This window comes from Gymnoscopelus microlampas (genome assembly GCF_963454915.1).
Source record: "Gymnoscopelus microlampas genome assembly, chromosome: 23".
NCBI lineage: Eukaryota > Metazoa > Chordata > Actinopteri > Myctophiformes > Myctophidae > Gymnoscopelus > Gymnoscopelus microlampas.
This window is the reverse complement of record NC_139960.1, coordinates 4,214,149-4,231,814: the sequence shown is the minus strand read 5'-3', so window position 1 is coordinate 4,231,814 and position 17,666 is coordinate 4,214,149. Positions and strand designations below refer to the sequence as shown.

General features: G+C 43.0%; 1 protein-coding gene across 2 annotated transcripts in view; it reads right to left on the bottom strand.

The window, feature by feature from the left end:
- plekha5 (pleckstrin homology domain containing, family A member 5) overlaps positions 1-17,666 on the bottom strand; it is a 271,083-nt gene that overhangs the window by 23,853 nt on the left and 229,564 nt on the right. For both annotated transcript variants that reach the window (XM_084050252.1, XM_084050253.1), the window contains exons 18-23: positions 16,788-16,907; positions 12,598-12,651; positions 5,936-6,016; positions 2,743-2,808; positions 2,427-2,507; positions 1,303-1,479 (exon numbers count right to left, since the gene is read on the bottom strand). In XM_084050252.1, coding sequence (XP_083906378.1) covers positions 1,303-1,479; positions 2,427-2,507; positions 2,743-2,808; positions 5,936-6,016; positions 12,598-12,651; positions 16,788-16,907 — 579 coding nt within the window. The remainder of the gene's footprint in view (positions 1-1,302; positions 1,480-2,426; positions 2,508-2,742; positions 2,809-5,935; positions 6,017-12,597; positions 12,652-16,787; positions 16,908-17,666) is intronic.

The window sequence follows — 17,666 nt, the reverse complement described above, 5'->3', positions numbered from 1 at the left end:
GTTCGTTTTTTGGCTCCATCTAGATCACTGCTGGTGGAGTCTTCTTTGGCGACTAGTTTTATAACCCCATGTACTTTAGTTAGGTGCTTCAGGAGATTAGCATTGCTGTTACTCGATGTGGACAATGTTTTCTGTCACTGCAATGTCTTTAGCGCCCTTTATCCCCACACATTCTAAATAATGGTTATATTTCCAAGCTGCAAACTAACGCTGCGCTTTCGCTCAGCTGAGACTGTGTGTGTGCGGTTGTTGTGGTGGATGTGTTGCCGTGTGTGTGTGTGTGTGTGTGTGTGTGTGTGTGTGTGTGTGTGTGTGTGTGTGTGTGTGTGTGTGTGTGTGTGTGTGTGTGTGTTTGTGTGTGTGTGTGTGTGTGTATGGCAAGACCCGCCCAACTCTGTCTCTGATTGGCTTAGGCTGACATTTTACCCCCTGTTAACCAATCATCACTCCTCTCTCTCTGGCAACTTTCACTTTCTCAAGTTAGAGTGAGTGGGAGCGCTTGAATTTGCCTGTATCCATCCAAGCCTGCCTGTCCTGTTTAGATGACAGGCAAGCTGCTCCGCGGGGGAGACAATGCAGTTGGATCACTTAATGTAACGCAGTAACGCACCTTTTTAAATCACAGTAACTATAACGCCGTTACTGAATTGGAAAAGGCAACGCGTTACGTTATTAGTTACCGCAAAAAGTAGTTGCGTTACGTTAGTAACGCGTTACGTTGGACTATACCCCTTACTTTACACTTTGGCTATTCAAAAATAGCAGATATACAAGCTCATAGCGCGGCACCGAGTGCCGCGCTATGAGCTTGTAGATCTGCTATTTTTGAAAAAGCGTGAAAAAACATTTGTAACTGTCAAATGTAAACAAATTCTGTATTTTCAAAATTTTGCGTTTTTTGGGCGTTTTTGTTCGTGTTTTGGTTACTTTATTTCGCCTGATTTTACCGATTTATTATCAAAATATATATATATATTTTTTATTTTTTCAAAAAGTGGGGGGTATGAAATCACGGATCTGTGAGAGTGAGGGTGTCGCGTCGTACGCACAGTGAATGGCCGTGACGCCCCTGTTTCTGCCGGACAGCAGAGATATACTGTACATATACACACACACACACACACACACACACACACACACACACACACACACACACACACACACACACACATATTGGCTACAGTAAGCGGGTTTGCAGCACATGGACTGGCACGAAGACATGAAGTCGTGTCTTATGGTTCGTTAGCACCAAAATGTGTGTGCATGCATGCGTGTGTGTGTGCGTGCGTGCGTGTTCCTCACAGTGGTGACTCTGGTGAGCTCTCGGCAGGTGCTGAGCAGTCCGTTCTGCAGGACGTCTCTCTGTTGGAGGAGGCTCTGCATGGCGCCGGAGCAGGAGGAGGAGGAGGAGGTGGGGTTGGCAGCGGTCTGCTCGCTCAGCTCCTGGCTGGCAGACAGCAGCGCTGTCTCCAGGGTGTGCTGTGGAAACAAGAGGGCGTTTTTTGTTTCGCTTTTGTTGTCAATTTCATTTTTTTTTTTTGTGCTTTTACTTTCACTCCTTTTTCTCCCCAATTCAGTCGTTTTGCAAATTAATTCCTCCCCACAGCCCACACACACATGTGTGTGTGTTGTCACTGCTGTTGTATCCTACTGACTCACCTGCCAGCGAGGAGCCCCGACTGGGAGGACGTATAGAGCCTTCTTCCTGCTCCTAGGCAGAAGCCCCTTCTGACAGGTGCCGCCCCCCAGCCCGTAGAAATACATGCAGTAATATCACCCTCCCATCCCGGCTTCCCTCCCCCGACACGGGGAGGGACGCGTGACAAAGCCGGATGCACCACGGTGGATTCAAACCCACAACCTCCGTGGTGGTGGGCAGGCACTTTACCACTGCACCTTTATTTCATTTTAAAGCGGGTTTGCAAGTTTATTCAATTTTTTGAAAAGGCTTCGTTTTTTTATTGTACTATTAACATTGCCTGGAAAGAGAGAGAAGTCACATGCACTCACGCACACACACACATCCATATTTTGCACGAATACACAAGTGTACTGTACACACACACACACACACACACACACACACACACACAAGTGTACTGTACACACACACACACACACACACACACACACACACACACACACACACACACACACACACACACACACACACACACACACACACACACACACACACACACACACACAGCCCAAATGAGCAAACCTGCAGTACAATACAGGCTCACCCATGCAGAGGTGAGATTAATCACACATGGACACGTGTACAAGGACTAATTACACGTTGTGACTCCTCAGCAGAAAAGACAAGAGTAGCAGAGAGAGAGAGAGAGAGATAGAGGGAGGGGGAGGGAGAGGGAGGGAGAGGGAGAGGGAGAGAGAGAGAGAGGGGGTGGACGAGCCTGTACCTTCTCTCTGTGTAGCTGCTGTAGTTTCTCTTCCTGCATCCTCACTGCCTTGTCCTGCTCACATAGTCTGCTCAGCTTGGTCTGAAATGCGCGCGCACACACACACACACACACACACACACACACACACACACACACACACACACACACACACACACACACACACACACACACACACACACACACACACACACACACACACACACACTTCAATTCAACTAGTGTCCCTATTTTTAAGTGGTTAAATGTCCAGACAGGGCATTTTGATTGCAGGTGGGGGGATGAAGAGGAGGTGATGAAGAAGAAAGAGTCTTACATCTATGTCGACCTCCTCTGTGCGTTGGGGGAAGGAGGAGCCGTCCCTGTAGTCCTCCGGGCTGATCTGAAAGACACACGGACACCGTCACATATTGAACAGCAGGGGGCGACAACATAACACAATATGTGCAGTTAGTACATTCAGTGCACAGGATGGATAATAATGGAATGGTTCCCACTGGGGTCAGTGACCCGCCTCTCCCAACGGGCTGACACGGGCGTTATCGCGTCTGAACGCTGTCACTTTCAAAAGTCTGAGGAGAAGATAGGGACCACATATATGCCGCACGTGTGATTTTAGGAAAAGGGAGAATCAACACTAGACATACTAGGCTCCTTTGAAGACAAAACACATTGTTTTACACTGCTTGCACCATTTACCATTTACAATTCACTTCCAAATTTCATTTCCCTGCCTCGTTGTTGTGTTAAAATGTGTGTTTTCACTTCAGGGCGAGAGAGAAGGCTCGTATTGACTTCTTGACGTCTCAAGGCAGGGACGTGCTGGGCCCCTAATTCAGCCTGGGAATCTCAGATAGAGAGGCCCGTAAAGTGCGCGGCCAGCGGCCACGCACTTCATTTCGGCCGTTTTTTTAAAAATGTAGAGGCCTTTTTTTTCTGGAATGGAGAGGCATTTCTGGAATTGTCCCAAATGTCCCAGTGGCCAGCACGTCCCTGTCTCAAGGTCTCCTCCTTAATAATATTCTTACTCTCTACCTCCCCTCCTCTCCTCTCCTCCACTCTAAAGACTGTGTCTCCACAGCAAAACTGGATACAAAATGTCTATGAGGCCCAGACTAAAACTAGAACCTTGATTGATCTTTCTCTCACTCACTCACTCACTCACACACACACGCATGCACAATAAGTGCCACTAGACTCACACCTCTTTTGACATCTGAATTCCAAAATGTGTCTGGTTATTTGAAGACCTCGCTCGCAGCTGATAAAACCCTCACGGCTGCAGGACAATTCCCCCCCCCCCTAGTCGAGTTGTTTTACACTCATCGTGATTAGGTTATGCTCCGGGGAAATGGAACAGTGTGAGCGAAAAAGACGGATTTCATATCCCAATGAAAGCGCAGACAGACTGTCTAAAAACAAGACAATCAGTGGAGGACAAAGTGCATTCACTGGGTTGATGGAAACAATGACATCCAACAGGAAAACAATCCTCAGTGTTTTTCCAGTTGCAACTCTGAGTGTATATACATATAGTACATGTGATTTGGTTTACATTTATACACTCTCAGAGATACAACAAAATGAAACTTGGGTAGAGGTTTGGGTTGTGTAGTTACCTGGCCATGATGTCATATATATTCAATAGTTAGCTCTGTTGATTAGAAAATGTTATTCCAAAATGAAGTCACTCTGTCTTTTAGCACAAACGCAAACAAAGTTGATTCAGCCAATATGTAACACACAAAAGCCGTGTTTTCTAATTGCCGTATGGAGATGTGTAATGTTTGAATTTGCTTTGTTTGCGTTCGTTTACGTGCTAAAAGAGTGACTTTGAGAGTCGTTTCATCGTGCAATGTTAAGTCAACGATGAGACTATTTCAGAATATCAATTTCTAATCGTAGTTACTTATTGGCAAGGCATCTAACTAAACAACCTAAACCTCTACCAAAGTGTCATTTTGCTTTAAATAACCACTGGACTGTGTACAGGGTGTTTCCAGAGTGAAACCCAACAAAAAGCAGCACCAAAGTGGCAAGTGACGATGATGGTAGATAATCATGGCATTATGCCACAAGTCATGCACATTTCAGGTCACTTCCAACAGGAAGCAATGGAATGCAATGGAACCGTACAATAACAACAAGGCACATTAACAGTGGTGGAAAGTAACTAAGTAGAATTACTTGAGTTCAATTTGAGGTACTTTTACTTTACTTGAGCATTTCTATTTTTCAACATCTCAGAGGCAAATATTGTACTTTTTACTCCACTACAAATTATTTGACATCTTTAGTTATAGGTCACTTTACAGATTGAGATTATTTAAATATACATTAACCACTTAAGCCCTATGTTATACTTCAGCTATTCAAAAATAGCCAATCTACAAGCTCACAATTTGTCTCATCTGCTATTTTCAAAAAGGTTTGCCAAATTTTGAAAAATGTCAGTACAGTACAAGTATTTAACTGTACAAATATTTTGATGTCAACACTTTTGTACTTTTACTCAAGTAATATTTTGATGCAGGTCTTTTACTTCTAACAGAGCATCTTATATAGTGCTATTGCCACTTTTACTCAAGTAAAAAAAAAATATATAAAAAAAATCAATCTGAGTACTTCTTCCACCACTGCAAATTAAAACACGTTAAGACCATGTTGTGATGACACCGGGGACGCGTCTGACTGCATCCAAGGTGGTATGAAACAAGAGGTGTTGATGACGAGAGGGGCACGAGAGTGGTGGTAGGGGACGGGACGGTGGGGGGGCAGATAGACCCCCCAGGACTGGGGACGGGCTCGATTCAGCTTCACTGCAGTCACCTCGGTATGATTAAACCACTAGAGTTCAGTGTTCAAAAAAATGCCATCGTTATCATTATAGGTCCATTATAATCTAAATCTTTGTGCTTTGATTTTGTCATTTTCCTCAATATAGATGGCAATTTGGTTAAGCCTGATATATATACTTTGTCGTACAATGGTGTCGCACAGCAAACTACATAAATAACTATGTATATGCCCAAAATAAGGACACCAGGTTGTGTAAGTGGTTAAATCCTGGACATCTCATTTTGTAACAGAACTCTCCAATTCAGGCATGCTGTCACTATAATATTTCATATGTTTTATTATTCAGCTCAAATATATTAACCCATTGAGACCTGGAACGCATCTGTGTCACTTTAGATTTCTTTGGCTAGTCAAAAATAGCAGATCTACAAGCTCGTAGCGCGGCACCGAGTGCCGCGCTACGAGCTTGTAGATCTGCTATTTTTGAAAAATCGTGAAAATTATTTTTTTTATATTTTTTTCCGAAAAATTGTTAGGATTTCGATTTTTTTTTTAGATGCGGCCTCAGGTCTTAATGGGTTAATGAAAGTGATATCCTCAGGTTAAAGGTGTTCAAAGCTTCCTGAACAGGCTGTTGTGAAGCTGATGGGGAGCCCATGGGAGCCCGCCCTGCCCTGTCCCCCCTGCCCTGTCCTGCCCAGGACCCTTACTTGATGGTAGAGTTGCGGCCGTGGCGCCGAGTTCTCGATCATAGTGTGAATCATGAAGATTAGGGGCTCATTCTCCTTCGTCTAGCGGAGGAGGGAGCGCCAAGGAAAAGAGGACACAGAGCTACAGTAACACAGTAGTGAGTGCTATACTTAAAACCCCATACTTTGTTGAGCGGAGTCCCTGAGGGCTCTACACACTGGTGGCTTTTCAGTTTTTTGCTCTACTTCAAATACCTTCGCCAAAAATAGTCGATCTACAAGCTTGTAAAATCGGCTATTTTCAGTGAATATGGATGTCTGGGGTCTAATTAAGTGGTTAACCGATAACCTGACTGTTTGCGAGGAAGCAGGGATGAGAATTGAACGGACCATTTCACCCATGTTCAACCTATCTTCATATAATTGTTCCTCAATACTGCTCATTATAAGATGCCATCACGTCTGTCTACTTTGTCTCAGATCTTATAATGTGCATTAGTGTGGACCAATTATGAATGAAGATTCCAGATAAGGTTGAAAATGGGTGAAGGGCTCCTTTAATTTCACTCAGACTCTCTCTGAGCAGGGACGTGCACAGATAGACTCTAGGTGGTGCTAGAGCACCTGCCCTTTGCCCTCTTGACCAGAAGTGCCCTTTTGAAAAAAAAATAAAAAAAAACGTGTTTTTTTCATTCAGTTTACAGCAGGGGTCTTCAACAGGGGGTCCGGGACCCCTAGGGGGTCCTCAGAGTTACTACAGGGGGTCCGCCAAACCTTTATGTGATAAGATTTTTCTTTTTACCATAACCACTCGAAACCTAGCATCCCTTTTCTGAGGAAAACTTTTGCCAAAAATAGCTGATCTACAAGCCCACAACGCCTCGCAGCGCGAGGCGTTGTGAGCTTGTAGATCAGCTATTTTTGGCAAAGAGGTATAGGTGTAGAGGGAAAAAAGAGCAGACCAAGTAAACCAAAAAAAGTATAATTTACTTGAGCACCTGCCCCTCAAAATGCCACTGTCTCTGAGTTACAAATGGACACATTAATGCTGAGGATTTGACTTGTCCTCTGTTGTTGTATGTTACTGACTGACTTTCATACTGACTGACTTTACACACACGTAAAGCTATTTTTAATCCCTTTCGACAGGGTCCCAAATGAAAGCAATCCATCTCTGTTTCAATTATAATGAACGCTATTAATAGTGATTACCGAACTCATCCGTCACGAAAAACACCAAGGGAAAAACTACAAGTCAGCATTTAGGTCCACTGATGTCAAAATGGCTACTAAAAGCTTAACTTTAAATGCAGTATATCAAGGGATGCCCCTCTACGGAGAATCCATCTTGATAATGGCGCTTCCATTGTCAAAATGACAGATAGCCCTGTTGATGAAAGGAATGGCAAATATCCGACAGTTAACCGCGAGAACGGAATATATTTTTCAAGCTGCCAAAGGTCTGCATGATTGAGCTACGTTCTACCACAATAAATAAATAAATACCCGTCCTTATCAATTCACTTTGGAACGATCAATTCCTGGACCAAGTCTTTGAAGATTAAAAAGAAAAAGAAAATGTTAATCATAATTAAATGAAAAAAAATAAAAAATAAAAAAAGCTGAACCGTTCTACATTTAACAACGTCCCCTCTCTCTTCCAAACACATTTGGGCAGCCCGAGGTAGTGCTTAAAGGGGTATTTCACTTTAAAACACTTCTGGGTCATTTTAATGTCTACTCAGGCTTTTGTGTGCACCCCAGGCAGTTTTTAAGTTGCTCGATTCAATATTTAGATATTTGATATTCGTTTTATCAGACACGCCTCCCCTCCTATATAAACCCATTGAACTTCTAACTCCATTTGAACCCTACTAGACTCATTGAAAACACAGGTCCACACAAAAGCCAGAGCAGACGTTAAAATGCCCCCCCCAGGAGTGTTAAAAGTGAAATACCCCTTAAATTCTTGTCACTTGCCGAAGAACCCATTTATAAGCTATAACAACGTGTGGCATATGGTCGCATGACCTGAGCTTGACCTGTCCTTTTCTCAGCCGTACATCCATACTGAATAATGCATGGGATTCTAACCCCCAAGTCCAAAAATAAACAGCCCATTTAGATGCCTGCTAGGATTAGGGTATAGGCCACGCCTCGGTGAGCCATTGAGCGGTCTTATTTACTTGCAATTACCGCAGACGACCGCGACGGATGATGCCACCCATTTTTTAACAGGAAACCGCGGGCAGGAAGGCACACAACTTTTATCGCTACCATTAGTGTCAATCCTGAGTCGGGTAGAAGGCAAGAGAGCCTGCTGATGCCAGCCGCTACGTCACCGGTCTGAACCGGTTGGTGTGCCTCGCTGTCAGTGGTGGAAAGTACTGTACTACGTACTAAGTACTAAGTACTAAGTATACTAATGTACTAAGTATTATAACTAAGTATTATAACTAATGTACTAAGTACTGTATTAAGTACTGTACTTAAGTACAATTTTGAGGTATTTGTACTTTACTTGAGTATTTCCAATTTCCAATACTTTTACTTCTACTCCACTACATCTCAGAGGCAAATATTGTACTTTTACTCCGCTACAATTATTTGAAAACTTTAGTTACTGGTTACTTTTCAGATATAAATGATTACATTATCAAACATACATTAACCATTTTGGCCCTATTTTATACCTAGGCTATTTGAAAATAGCAGATCTACAAGCTCACAACGCGTCGCATCGCGACGCGTTGTGAGCTTGTAGATCGGCTATTTTCAAATATCTTAGTACTTTTACTTTTGGTACTTTAAGTACATTTTGATGCCAATACTTTTGTACTTTTACTCAAGTACATTTTTTATTCTGGATTTTTACTTGTAACAGAGTATTTCTATATTGCAGTATTGGTACTTTTACTTAAGTAAAGAATTTGAGTACTTTTTCCACCACTGTGCCTCGCTGTGCACACCGTCAAAACTGATTTATCTTCCATGAGACTTTCTGCCCCTCCCTCTGCACATGAAGTTCTGCCGTTACGCATAATCAGAGCAGCAGGTTTTCTCCAACAGCGGGACAGAAACCTCCACTGGATCCAGCTCAGCTGTGCTCAAATATCATTAACCCGTTCAATCCGGGGACGCATCTACTGTACAAATATCTTCTAAATCCTAACAGTTTTCTGAAACACATTGTCGTTGCTATATAATATCAGTGGTTCTCAAACTTTTTTCATGTCAAGCACCCCCCAAAATGATATGTACTGTATTTGGCCGTGGACCCCCCATCTCAAATTATTTAGTTCCAGGGAACTCCCAGAAGCAAAGATTTGAGTTACAAATGTTCGCATAAAAAAATACAAATTCAAAGATTTGTACACATTTTCACGATTCAAAACAAAACAGCAGATCTACAAGCTCACTCGGTGCCACGCAATGCGCTTGTATATGAGCTTGTATTAAATTGGTTAAAGTGGTTAAAATCTAAAATGACAGATGCGTTCCCGGTCTTAATGGGTTAATAAACGTAGAGCTATCCTACTGTATGTGACTTTCCTGTTCTGCCCTGGATTTGAACCTCCTTCCTGCACAAGTGCTGACATTTTTTACCACTGAGCTGACAGAGCCTGCCAGCTTGCTCTGGGGAGAAATAGAATTTTGAAATGTTGCGTGTCAAACCAGAAACAGGATCGCGTCGAAGGCCGTGTCCAACTTGCATTAGTAGACACACTAAATGTCTCAATATAAGAGGAGGGAGACCAAATACAACCACCCCGATTGTATAAGTTATATTGTATTAACATAATCTACCATACAGATAATAACATTTTATTCAAAAATTAAATTATGTATTAATAAATAAATAATGATAATAACAATACAGCTTCAATGTCACCTGGTATCAGCAGTATGTTAGCTGTATAATAATTATACAAGGATCTGACACTAAGAAGAATGATTAGAACTATGCTTACACAATACTGGATACTGTAAGCAGTGTTAGATTAGTGTGACTCCTCGCCTTAACCCATTAAGACCTGGAACTGTATCAATTTTGGATTTGAGCTAAAAAGCATTATTTTACACTTTGGGCTATTCAAAAATAGCAGATCTACAAGCTCATAGCGCGGCACCGAGTGCCGCGCTACGAGCTTGTAGATCTGCTATTTTTGAAAAATCGTGAAAATGTGTGCAAATCTTTGAATAGATATGTTTTTAAAGCAAACATTTTTAACTCAAATCTTTGCTTCTGGGGGGGTCCCTGGAACACAATATTTTGATGGGGGTCCGCGGCCAAATACATATAATTTTGGGGGTCCTTGACATGAAAAAGATTGAGCACCACTGATATAGAAACATACGTTTTTCAGAAAACTGTTGGGATTTAGGAGACATGTAGAATCGGCTTCAGGTCTCAATGGGTTAAGTGACATTTGACTTTATGACTCACAACAGCATGCATAAATGTAGCATACACTGCGTAGTTCATTATTTCATACTGTAGCTTTCATTTAAATATACATAAGCGAATAAAGATAGAGCTGCCAGGATAGAGCTGCAAAGCCCATTAGAAATGCAGACACAAGCAGAACCGTCTTTACATAATGGCATTGCACAATTAGGCCAGAGTCTGCTCCACTGCAGGCTGAAACTAGTGCAAATCTGAATGCATTTCTGTCAAACCAATGACCGTAGGCTAACTAAGCACGAGGGAAGTTGAGACTAGAACAACCTAATGACTGGAGAGAGCCTCAGTAGTGGAGGCGTAATGACTGGACGTTTTTTTTAACCCATTGAGACCTGAAGCCGATTCTACATGTCTCCTGAATCTCAACAGTTTTCTGAAAAACGTATGTTTCTATATCAGTGGTGCTCAAACTTTTTCATGTCAAGGACCCCCAAAATGATATGTATTTGGCCGCGGACCCCCATCAAAATATTTTGTTCCAGGGACCCCCCAGAAGCAAAGATTTAAGTTAAAAATGTTCGCTTTAAAATTATTTATATTCAAAGATTTGCACACATTTTCACGATTTTTCAAAAATAGCAGATCTACAAGCTCGTAGCGCGGCACTCGGTGCCGCGCTATGAGCTTGTAGATCTGCTATTTTTGAATAGCCCAAAGTGTGAAATAATGCTTTTTAGCTCAAATCTAAAATTGACACAGTTCCAGGTTTTAATGGGTTAAATGGAAATAAACAAGAAAAGATAAGACACAATCATGGTAATATACCTTACAAAAATGCAGAACTGAGAGAGGTCTGAGACTTTTTAATCTCTCTGGATTCAGTGTTTAAATTGCAGCGCTAGTTTAGATTCTTTTTGGGGGGGGGGGGGCACTGTGTTTGGTGTGTAAATGGCCCCTTGAAATGCCACATTTCACCCAGAGAAGAAAGAGGCTATTCAACAGAACTCACATGGTGCTGACAGAGTATTCAGGGTTCGAGGCAGTCCCCCAGGCAAGTGCTAAACACAAAGTATCTGCCAGGGGCCGGTGGCCATACCTATTGAGCTGGATAAAGTGGCTGAGACCAGCTCTCCATCTGGACTTACTGGTGTGTGTGTGTGTGTGTGTGTGTGTGTGTGTGTGTGTGTGTGTGTGTGTGTGTGTGTGTGTGTGTGTGTGTGTGTGTGTGTGTGTGTGTGTGTGTGTGTGTGTGTGTGTGTGTGTGTGTGTGTGTGTGTGTGTGTGTGTGTGCTATAATTTTGGAGGGGTGATCTAGCACAGTGGTACAGTACATGTAAAAGCCCCTTGCAGTGGAACAGCCACACTTTGCCATTGGATTTGGGATCCTGGCAGATCTGATAACCGTTGATCTAAGCCCAATGGCTGATACAGCAGTAGCGGACCAATCAGTGCAAGTAAAATTGACACTTTGTGCTGGGCTTGTCACTGTGATGGGCTATGCTATGGATGTGATAAACAAATCGTCATATGACATTTGGTCATAGCCCTCAGTAACGAAAAACAAAAGGCGGCAACTAATACAGTGGGATATCTACTGTATATGCTAGAACATTTAGCATATCATTACTTCTGCGAAGTAAAAACAGACTCTTAAAAAATTCCAGTGCTTCTCAACGCTACAATATTGTTGTCAATGCTTTATTTAGATTGCGGCCCTTTGGAAGCAGTTAGGGGCGGCGATTCTCGACATGTGGGCCACGGGGGGGCCCACTGGTGGGCCACGAACACTTTAGCCATCTCAAAGTGGGCCGTGATCCAGAAAAAGGATCTCTGAGTTTAACCCATTGAGACCTGAAGCCGGTTCTACATGTCTCCTAAATCTCAACAGTTTTCTGAAAAACGTCTGTTTCTATATCAGTGGTGCTCAATCTTTTTCATGTCAAGGACCCCCAAAATTATATGTATTTGGCCGCGGACCCCCATCAAAATATGTTGTTCCAGGGACCCCCCAGAAGCATAGATTTGAGTAAAAAATGTTCGCTTTAAAAGTATTTATATTCAAAGATTTGCACACATTTTCACGATTTTTCAAAAATAGCAGATCTACAAGCTCATAGCGCGGCACTCGGTGCCGCGCTATGAGCTTGTATATCTGCTATTTTTGAATAGCCCAAAGTGTAAAATAATGCTTTTTTAGCTCAAATCTAAAAATGACACAGTTCCAGGTCTTAATGGGTTAAGGATGCAAACAGGCAAAAGAGTTTAGAGAGAATCTCACCTGGCTGTCCAGGTAAACAAGGTTCCTCTGGAGGTGGTGCGAAAGAACCTCAGTCTACAGGAGGAGGCGCACAGAGGGAGGAGAGAACACGTCAGAAATGTGGAGCGGTGAGAGACAGCGTAGAAACAAACAGAGTAGAAAGGGAGGTGAGGAGGGAAGAGCCCTAACCACTTTAACCCCCGGTGTCCCTGTTTTGGGCATATGTCATTATTTAAGCGAAAAATATCGAACGACAATGGTGTAAAGTAACTAAGTACATTTACTCAAGTACTGTACTTATGTAACATTTTTAGGTACGGTACTTTTTCTTTACTGGAAGTATTCCCAATTGTCTATACTTTTACTTCTACTCCACTACATCTCAGAGGCAAATATTGTACTTTTACTCCACTACAATTATTTGAAAACTTTAGTTACTTTGCAGATATAAATGATGACATTATAAAACAGCATTAACCACTTTAGCACTTTTATACCTAGGCTATTGGTGCGACGTGTGCTATTTTCGTCTGCTATTTTCAAACATTTTAATACTTTTACTTTTGGTACTTTAAGTACATTTTGATACCAATACTTTTGTACTTTTACTCAAGTAAATTTTGAATCCCTGACTTTTACTTGTAACGGAGTACTTCTAGATTGCAGCATTGATACTTTGACTTAAGTAAAAAATGTGAGTACTTCTTCCACCACTGTCGAACGATAGTGAAAACAGCCGACCTACAAGCTCACAGCACGTCGCTTCAAGAAGTCGTAGGTCAGCTATTTTCGCTTTGTTTTTATTCCAAAGTATAAAATAGGGCTTAAGTGGTTAAGAGAGGAGAAAATGAGAGGAAAAGGGTTAAAGTGAAAGAGAGAGGCTGGTGTGAGGACGAAGGGGAAAAGGGAGGCAACACGATGCACACAGGTGCATAACACTTGCTAATTGTGTCTCCAAATGTCAAATATTTAATCACACCAAGTCACCAACTCAAGGGGAATAAGCCCATGACGCCTCATGCAAAATCATAATATGGCATTGGTTAAGGTTCCACACAGCAAACCACATACTGTAACCTCCATCCCTCTTGAAAGTAAACCCCAAAAACGTTACATGAATTGGGAGGCAGCAAGCGAGCAATGTGACACTCATGCAATACTGCACCAAAAAGCTGTACAATAATCCTACTGGAATCCTGAATGCCACACAGATATCATTTGCAAAACCCGCAATGCATCATGCAATATCTGTAATCTTTGATCTCTTATGTCTTTATCGTTGGGATTGTAGAATTAATTGCTTTATTTATAACAGATCTGGATCACACAAAAACAAGCGAAGCCCACCGCTGCTTGGGGCTCAGACCATGGATTTAAAGGTGCAGGAGGACTGACTGGGAGAAGCAGAGATGAGCAGCAAACACAGTGCATCCACTGGGATGCATGCTCTCCTGAATGGCCTCGCCTCACCACAGAGACCTCAGGCTGGGGATGGACGTAGTGCAAAGGTACATGCACGCACGCACGAGCATACATACACACACACACACACACACACACGCACGCACACACGCGCGTGCACACACACGCGCACGCACACGTGCACGCACGCACACGCGCGCACACACACACACACACACACACACACACACACACACATGCACACGTGCACACACACACACACACACACACACACACACACACACACACACACACACACACACATGTTTGTATTACTATACTTGTGAGGACATCAACATTTTAGGAAGCCAATTTTATGATTGATTTATGATTTTTGTGGGGCATTTTTAACCGCAAGCCTAAAGCCGAAAAATAGCCGATCTACAAGCTCACAACGTGTCGCGCTGCGACACGTTGTGAGCTTGTAGATCGGCTATTTTCCGGTGTTTGACATCGCCGCACAACTAAGTATAAAATAGGGGAAAATCTAACCCCGACTCCCTAAACCTAACCTCTAAAGGTCTAATCCTGAACCTAACCCCAACCTGAATCTTTTTCTAATTGTAAAGGTATCTCTAAAAATGATTTCAACCATAAAACAACCATTTTTTTTCTCACGAGGACCAGGACAATGGTCCTCACAACATCTATTCCTCAAATTCTACTATACTTGTGGGGACGTTTGGTCCACACAAGTATAGTAATACAAACACACACACACACACACACACACACACACACACACACACACACACACACACACACACACACACACACACACACACACACACACACACACACGTGCACACACACACACACACACACACACACACACACACACACACACACACACACACACACGTGCACACACACACACACACACACACACACACACACACACACACACACACACACACACACACACACACACACACACACACACACACACACACACACGTTTGTATTACTATACTTTTGAGGACATCAACATTTTAGGATGCTTGATTTTATGAATGCCATTTTTTGTATTTGTTGCAATTTTTAGGCCTAGCCCTAAAAGCCAAAAATAGTGGATCTACAAGCTCACAACGCGTTGTGAGCTTGTAGATCTGCTATTGTTGGCACGCAACCAAGTATAAATGCAGGCATAACTCCAACCTTAACTAAACCTAACCTCTAAAATGTCTAACACTAACATGATACTTCATCAAAAGATTATCCTCTGAATATCTATTTCTCATATTCTACTATATAAGTGGGGACATTTGGCCCTCACAGGTATAGTAATACATGTACACACACACATGCACGTACGCACTCACACACACACATACGCGCCCACACTCCCACCCACACACACACCCACTGCGAAGCTATTAATCACCACTGTGCCCACGTATACATCATACACCTCCAACGAGCAGCCTCATGCACGCCCACCCATCATCCGTTCCATTTATCAACCTGCTGCGGCTAATGCCAGACAAGCTTGTGGCTGTGCACGCACACACACACACACACACACGCAGGTGTGCACACCAGTGTTAATTTCGTCGACTAAAACTATGACGAAAAATGATCGTCGACTACCCTTTTTCACTGACAAAAACTAAATTAAAACTAAGCTATGATGACTAAAACTGAGACTAAATATTTTGACAATTTCGTCAACAAATAAAAACTGTTAGGGAGAGACTAATGGAGAAGAGATCCAGCAGAACTAGTCATTTTATGCTTGGTTGTGAGCTTGTAGATCTGCTATTCTCGGAACACAGCTGAGTATAAATCAGGCATTTCAACGCCATCACGGCCGGCCAAAATACATTTCAGTCGACTAACTCAACTGTAGATTTAGTCGACTAAAATCTTATGATATTTGGTCGACTAAACTAAAACATTTCAGATGACTAAAATATGACTAAAACTAAATGGAATTTTATTCGGAAGACTATGACTAAAACTAAATCAAAATGTGCTGTCCGAAATCAACACTGGTGGCCCGGACCGCCGGCGTAGCGGTCCAAGCACCTCGGCTCAGAGTAGCCTGACAGCGTGTCGCGGCAGGGACGTGCACAGATAGACTCTAAGTGGTGCTAGAGCACCTGCCCTTTGCCCTCTTGACCAGAAGTGCCCTTTTGAAAAAAATAAAAAATATGTTTTTTTTTCTTCAGTTTACAGCAGGGGTCTTCAACAGGGGGTCCGGGACCCCTAGGGGGTCCTCAGAGTTACTACAGGGGGTCCGCCAAATCTTTACGTGATATGATTTTTCTTTTTACCATAACCACTCGAAACCTAGCATCCCTTTTCTGAGGAGAACTTTAGCCAAAAATAGCAGATCTACAAGCCCACAACGCCTCGCGCTGCGAGGCGTTGTGGGCTTGTAGATCGGCTATTTTTGGCAAAGAGGTATAGGTGTAGAGGGAAAAAAAGAGCAGACCAAGTAAACAAAAAATTATAATTTACTTGAGCACCTGCCCCTCAAAGTGTCTGTGCACGCCACTGGGGTTCGGGTCCCGATCCCAGCGGCCTTTGCTGCATGTCACTCCCCATCTCTCTCTCCCCATTTCCTGTCAGCCTACTGTCCTGTCTGTCAATAAAGGCATTAAAGCTATAAAGCCCCCCCAAAGATATTTACAAAAATAAAATAAAATCAACACTGGTGCACACAAAACCAAAGACACATACACGCTGACACATAGAAGCACACCCCCCGCCCCGCTGTGGGGTGTGCTATGTGTGGGTAATGCTACCTTGGGGTTGGGCCCCTCCATTCCCAGGGTCATTAGCTGGGCTACAGTGTGCTCCCGAAGGCTGTTGAGCTCGGCCTGCTGCCGCCGGAGCTTAATCAGCAGAAGGGTCAGCTCCTCGGGCTGCTCACAGCGACACACAGAGGACAAGAAAGAGCCGCCACACACACACACACAGTCGCCACCGTTAGAGGGTTGGGATCCGGAAACCAGAGGAAACAGGTAGGAACCCGGATCTTAACACATTAACCACCAAGAACGTAGTCCTACGGTCCGTTGAATCCAACTGTTAAGTGCCGAAACCGTAGTCCTACGGTGCGGGTGTTTTTTCCTTTTTTTCAAAAAAAAGAAGAAAATCGATTTTTTTTTTCGGGGACCATTTTCAGTGTAACACCACCGGAAGTGACCCGGAATTTACCCGGAAGTAATTGTTTCCCGTCCGCCTCCATTCTAAGGCGCACACTAAAACTCCATTTTGACTCTTGTAGTTTTTTCTCCTCGCATTTCCCATGTTAACATAAACGGTCAGAACTCATACATCGCGGCTCCCTTTGACTCGCGGTCTGGACTAAAAGACGAGGCAACATGTGGAGCTTGTTTACAAACATTCCATCGCGGATTCTAAAGGATTTTAACGAGGGCTATGGCGACTTGAAAAAAACAAAAAACAACAATAAAAGCTTGGCAGTGGTGAGTACATTATGAGATTAGCCCTTGGCGGTGGATGTGTTAACATTTGAGGAACTGGACTCGGTTCCATTACACATTTGGAACCGTTTCCGGAAACCGGTGTTTGTTGTTGTCACACTTGTCAGAGCTGGTTATGTGGACTTTTAAGTCTGATATAGCAGGGGTTTTCAACCCTTTTCATATTAAGGACCA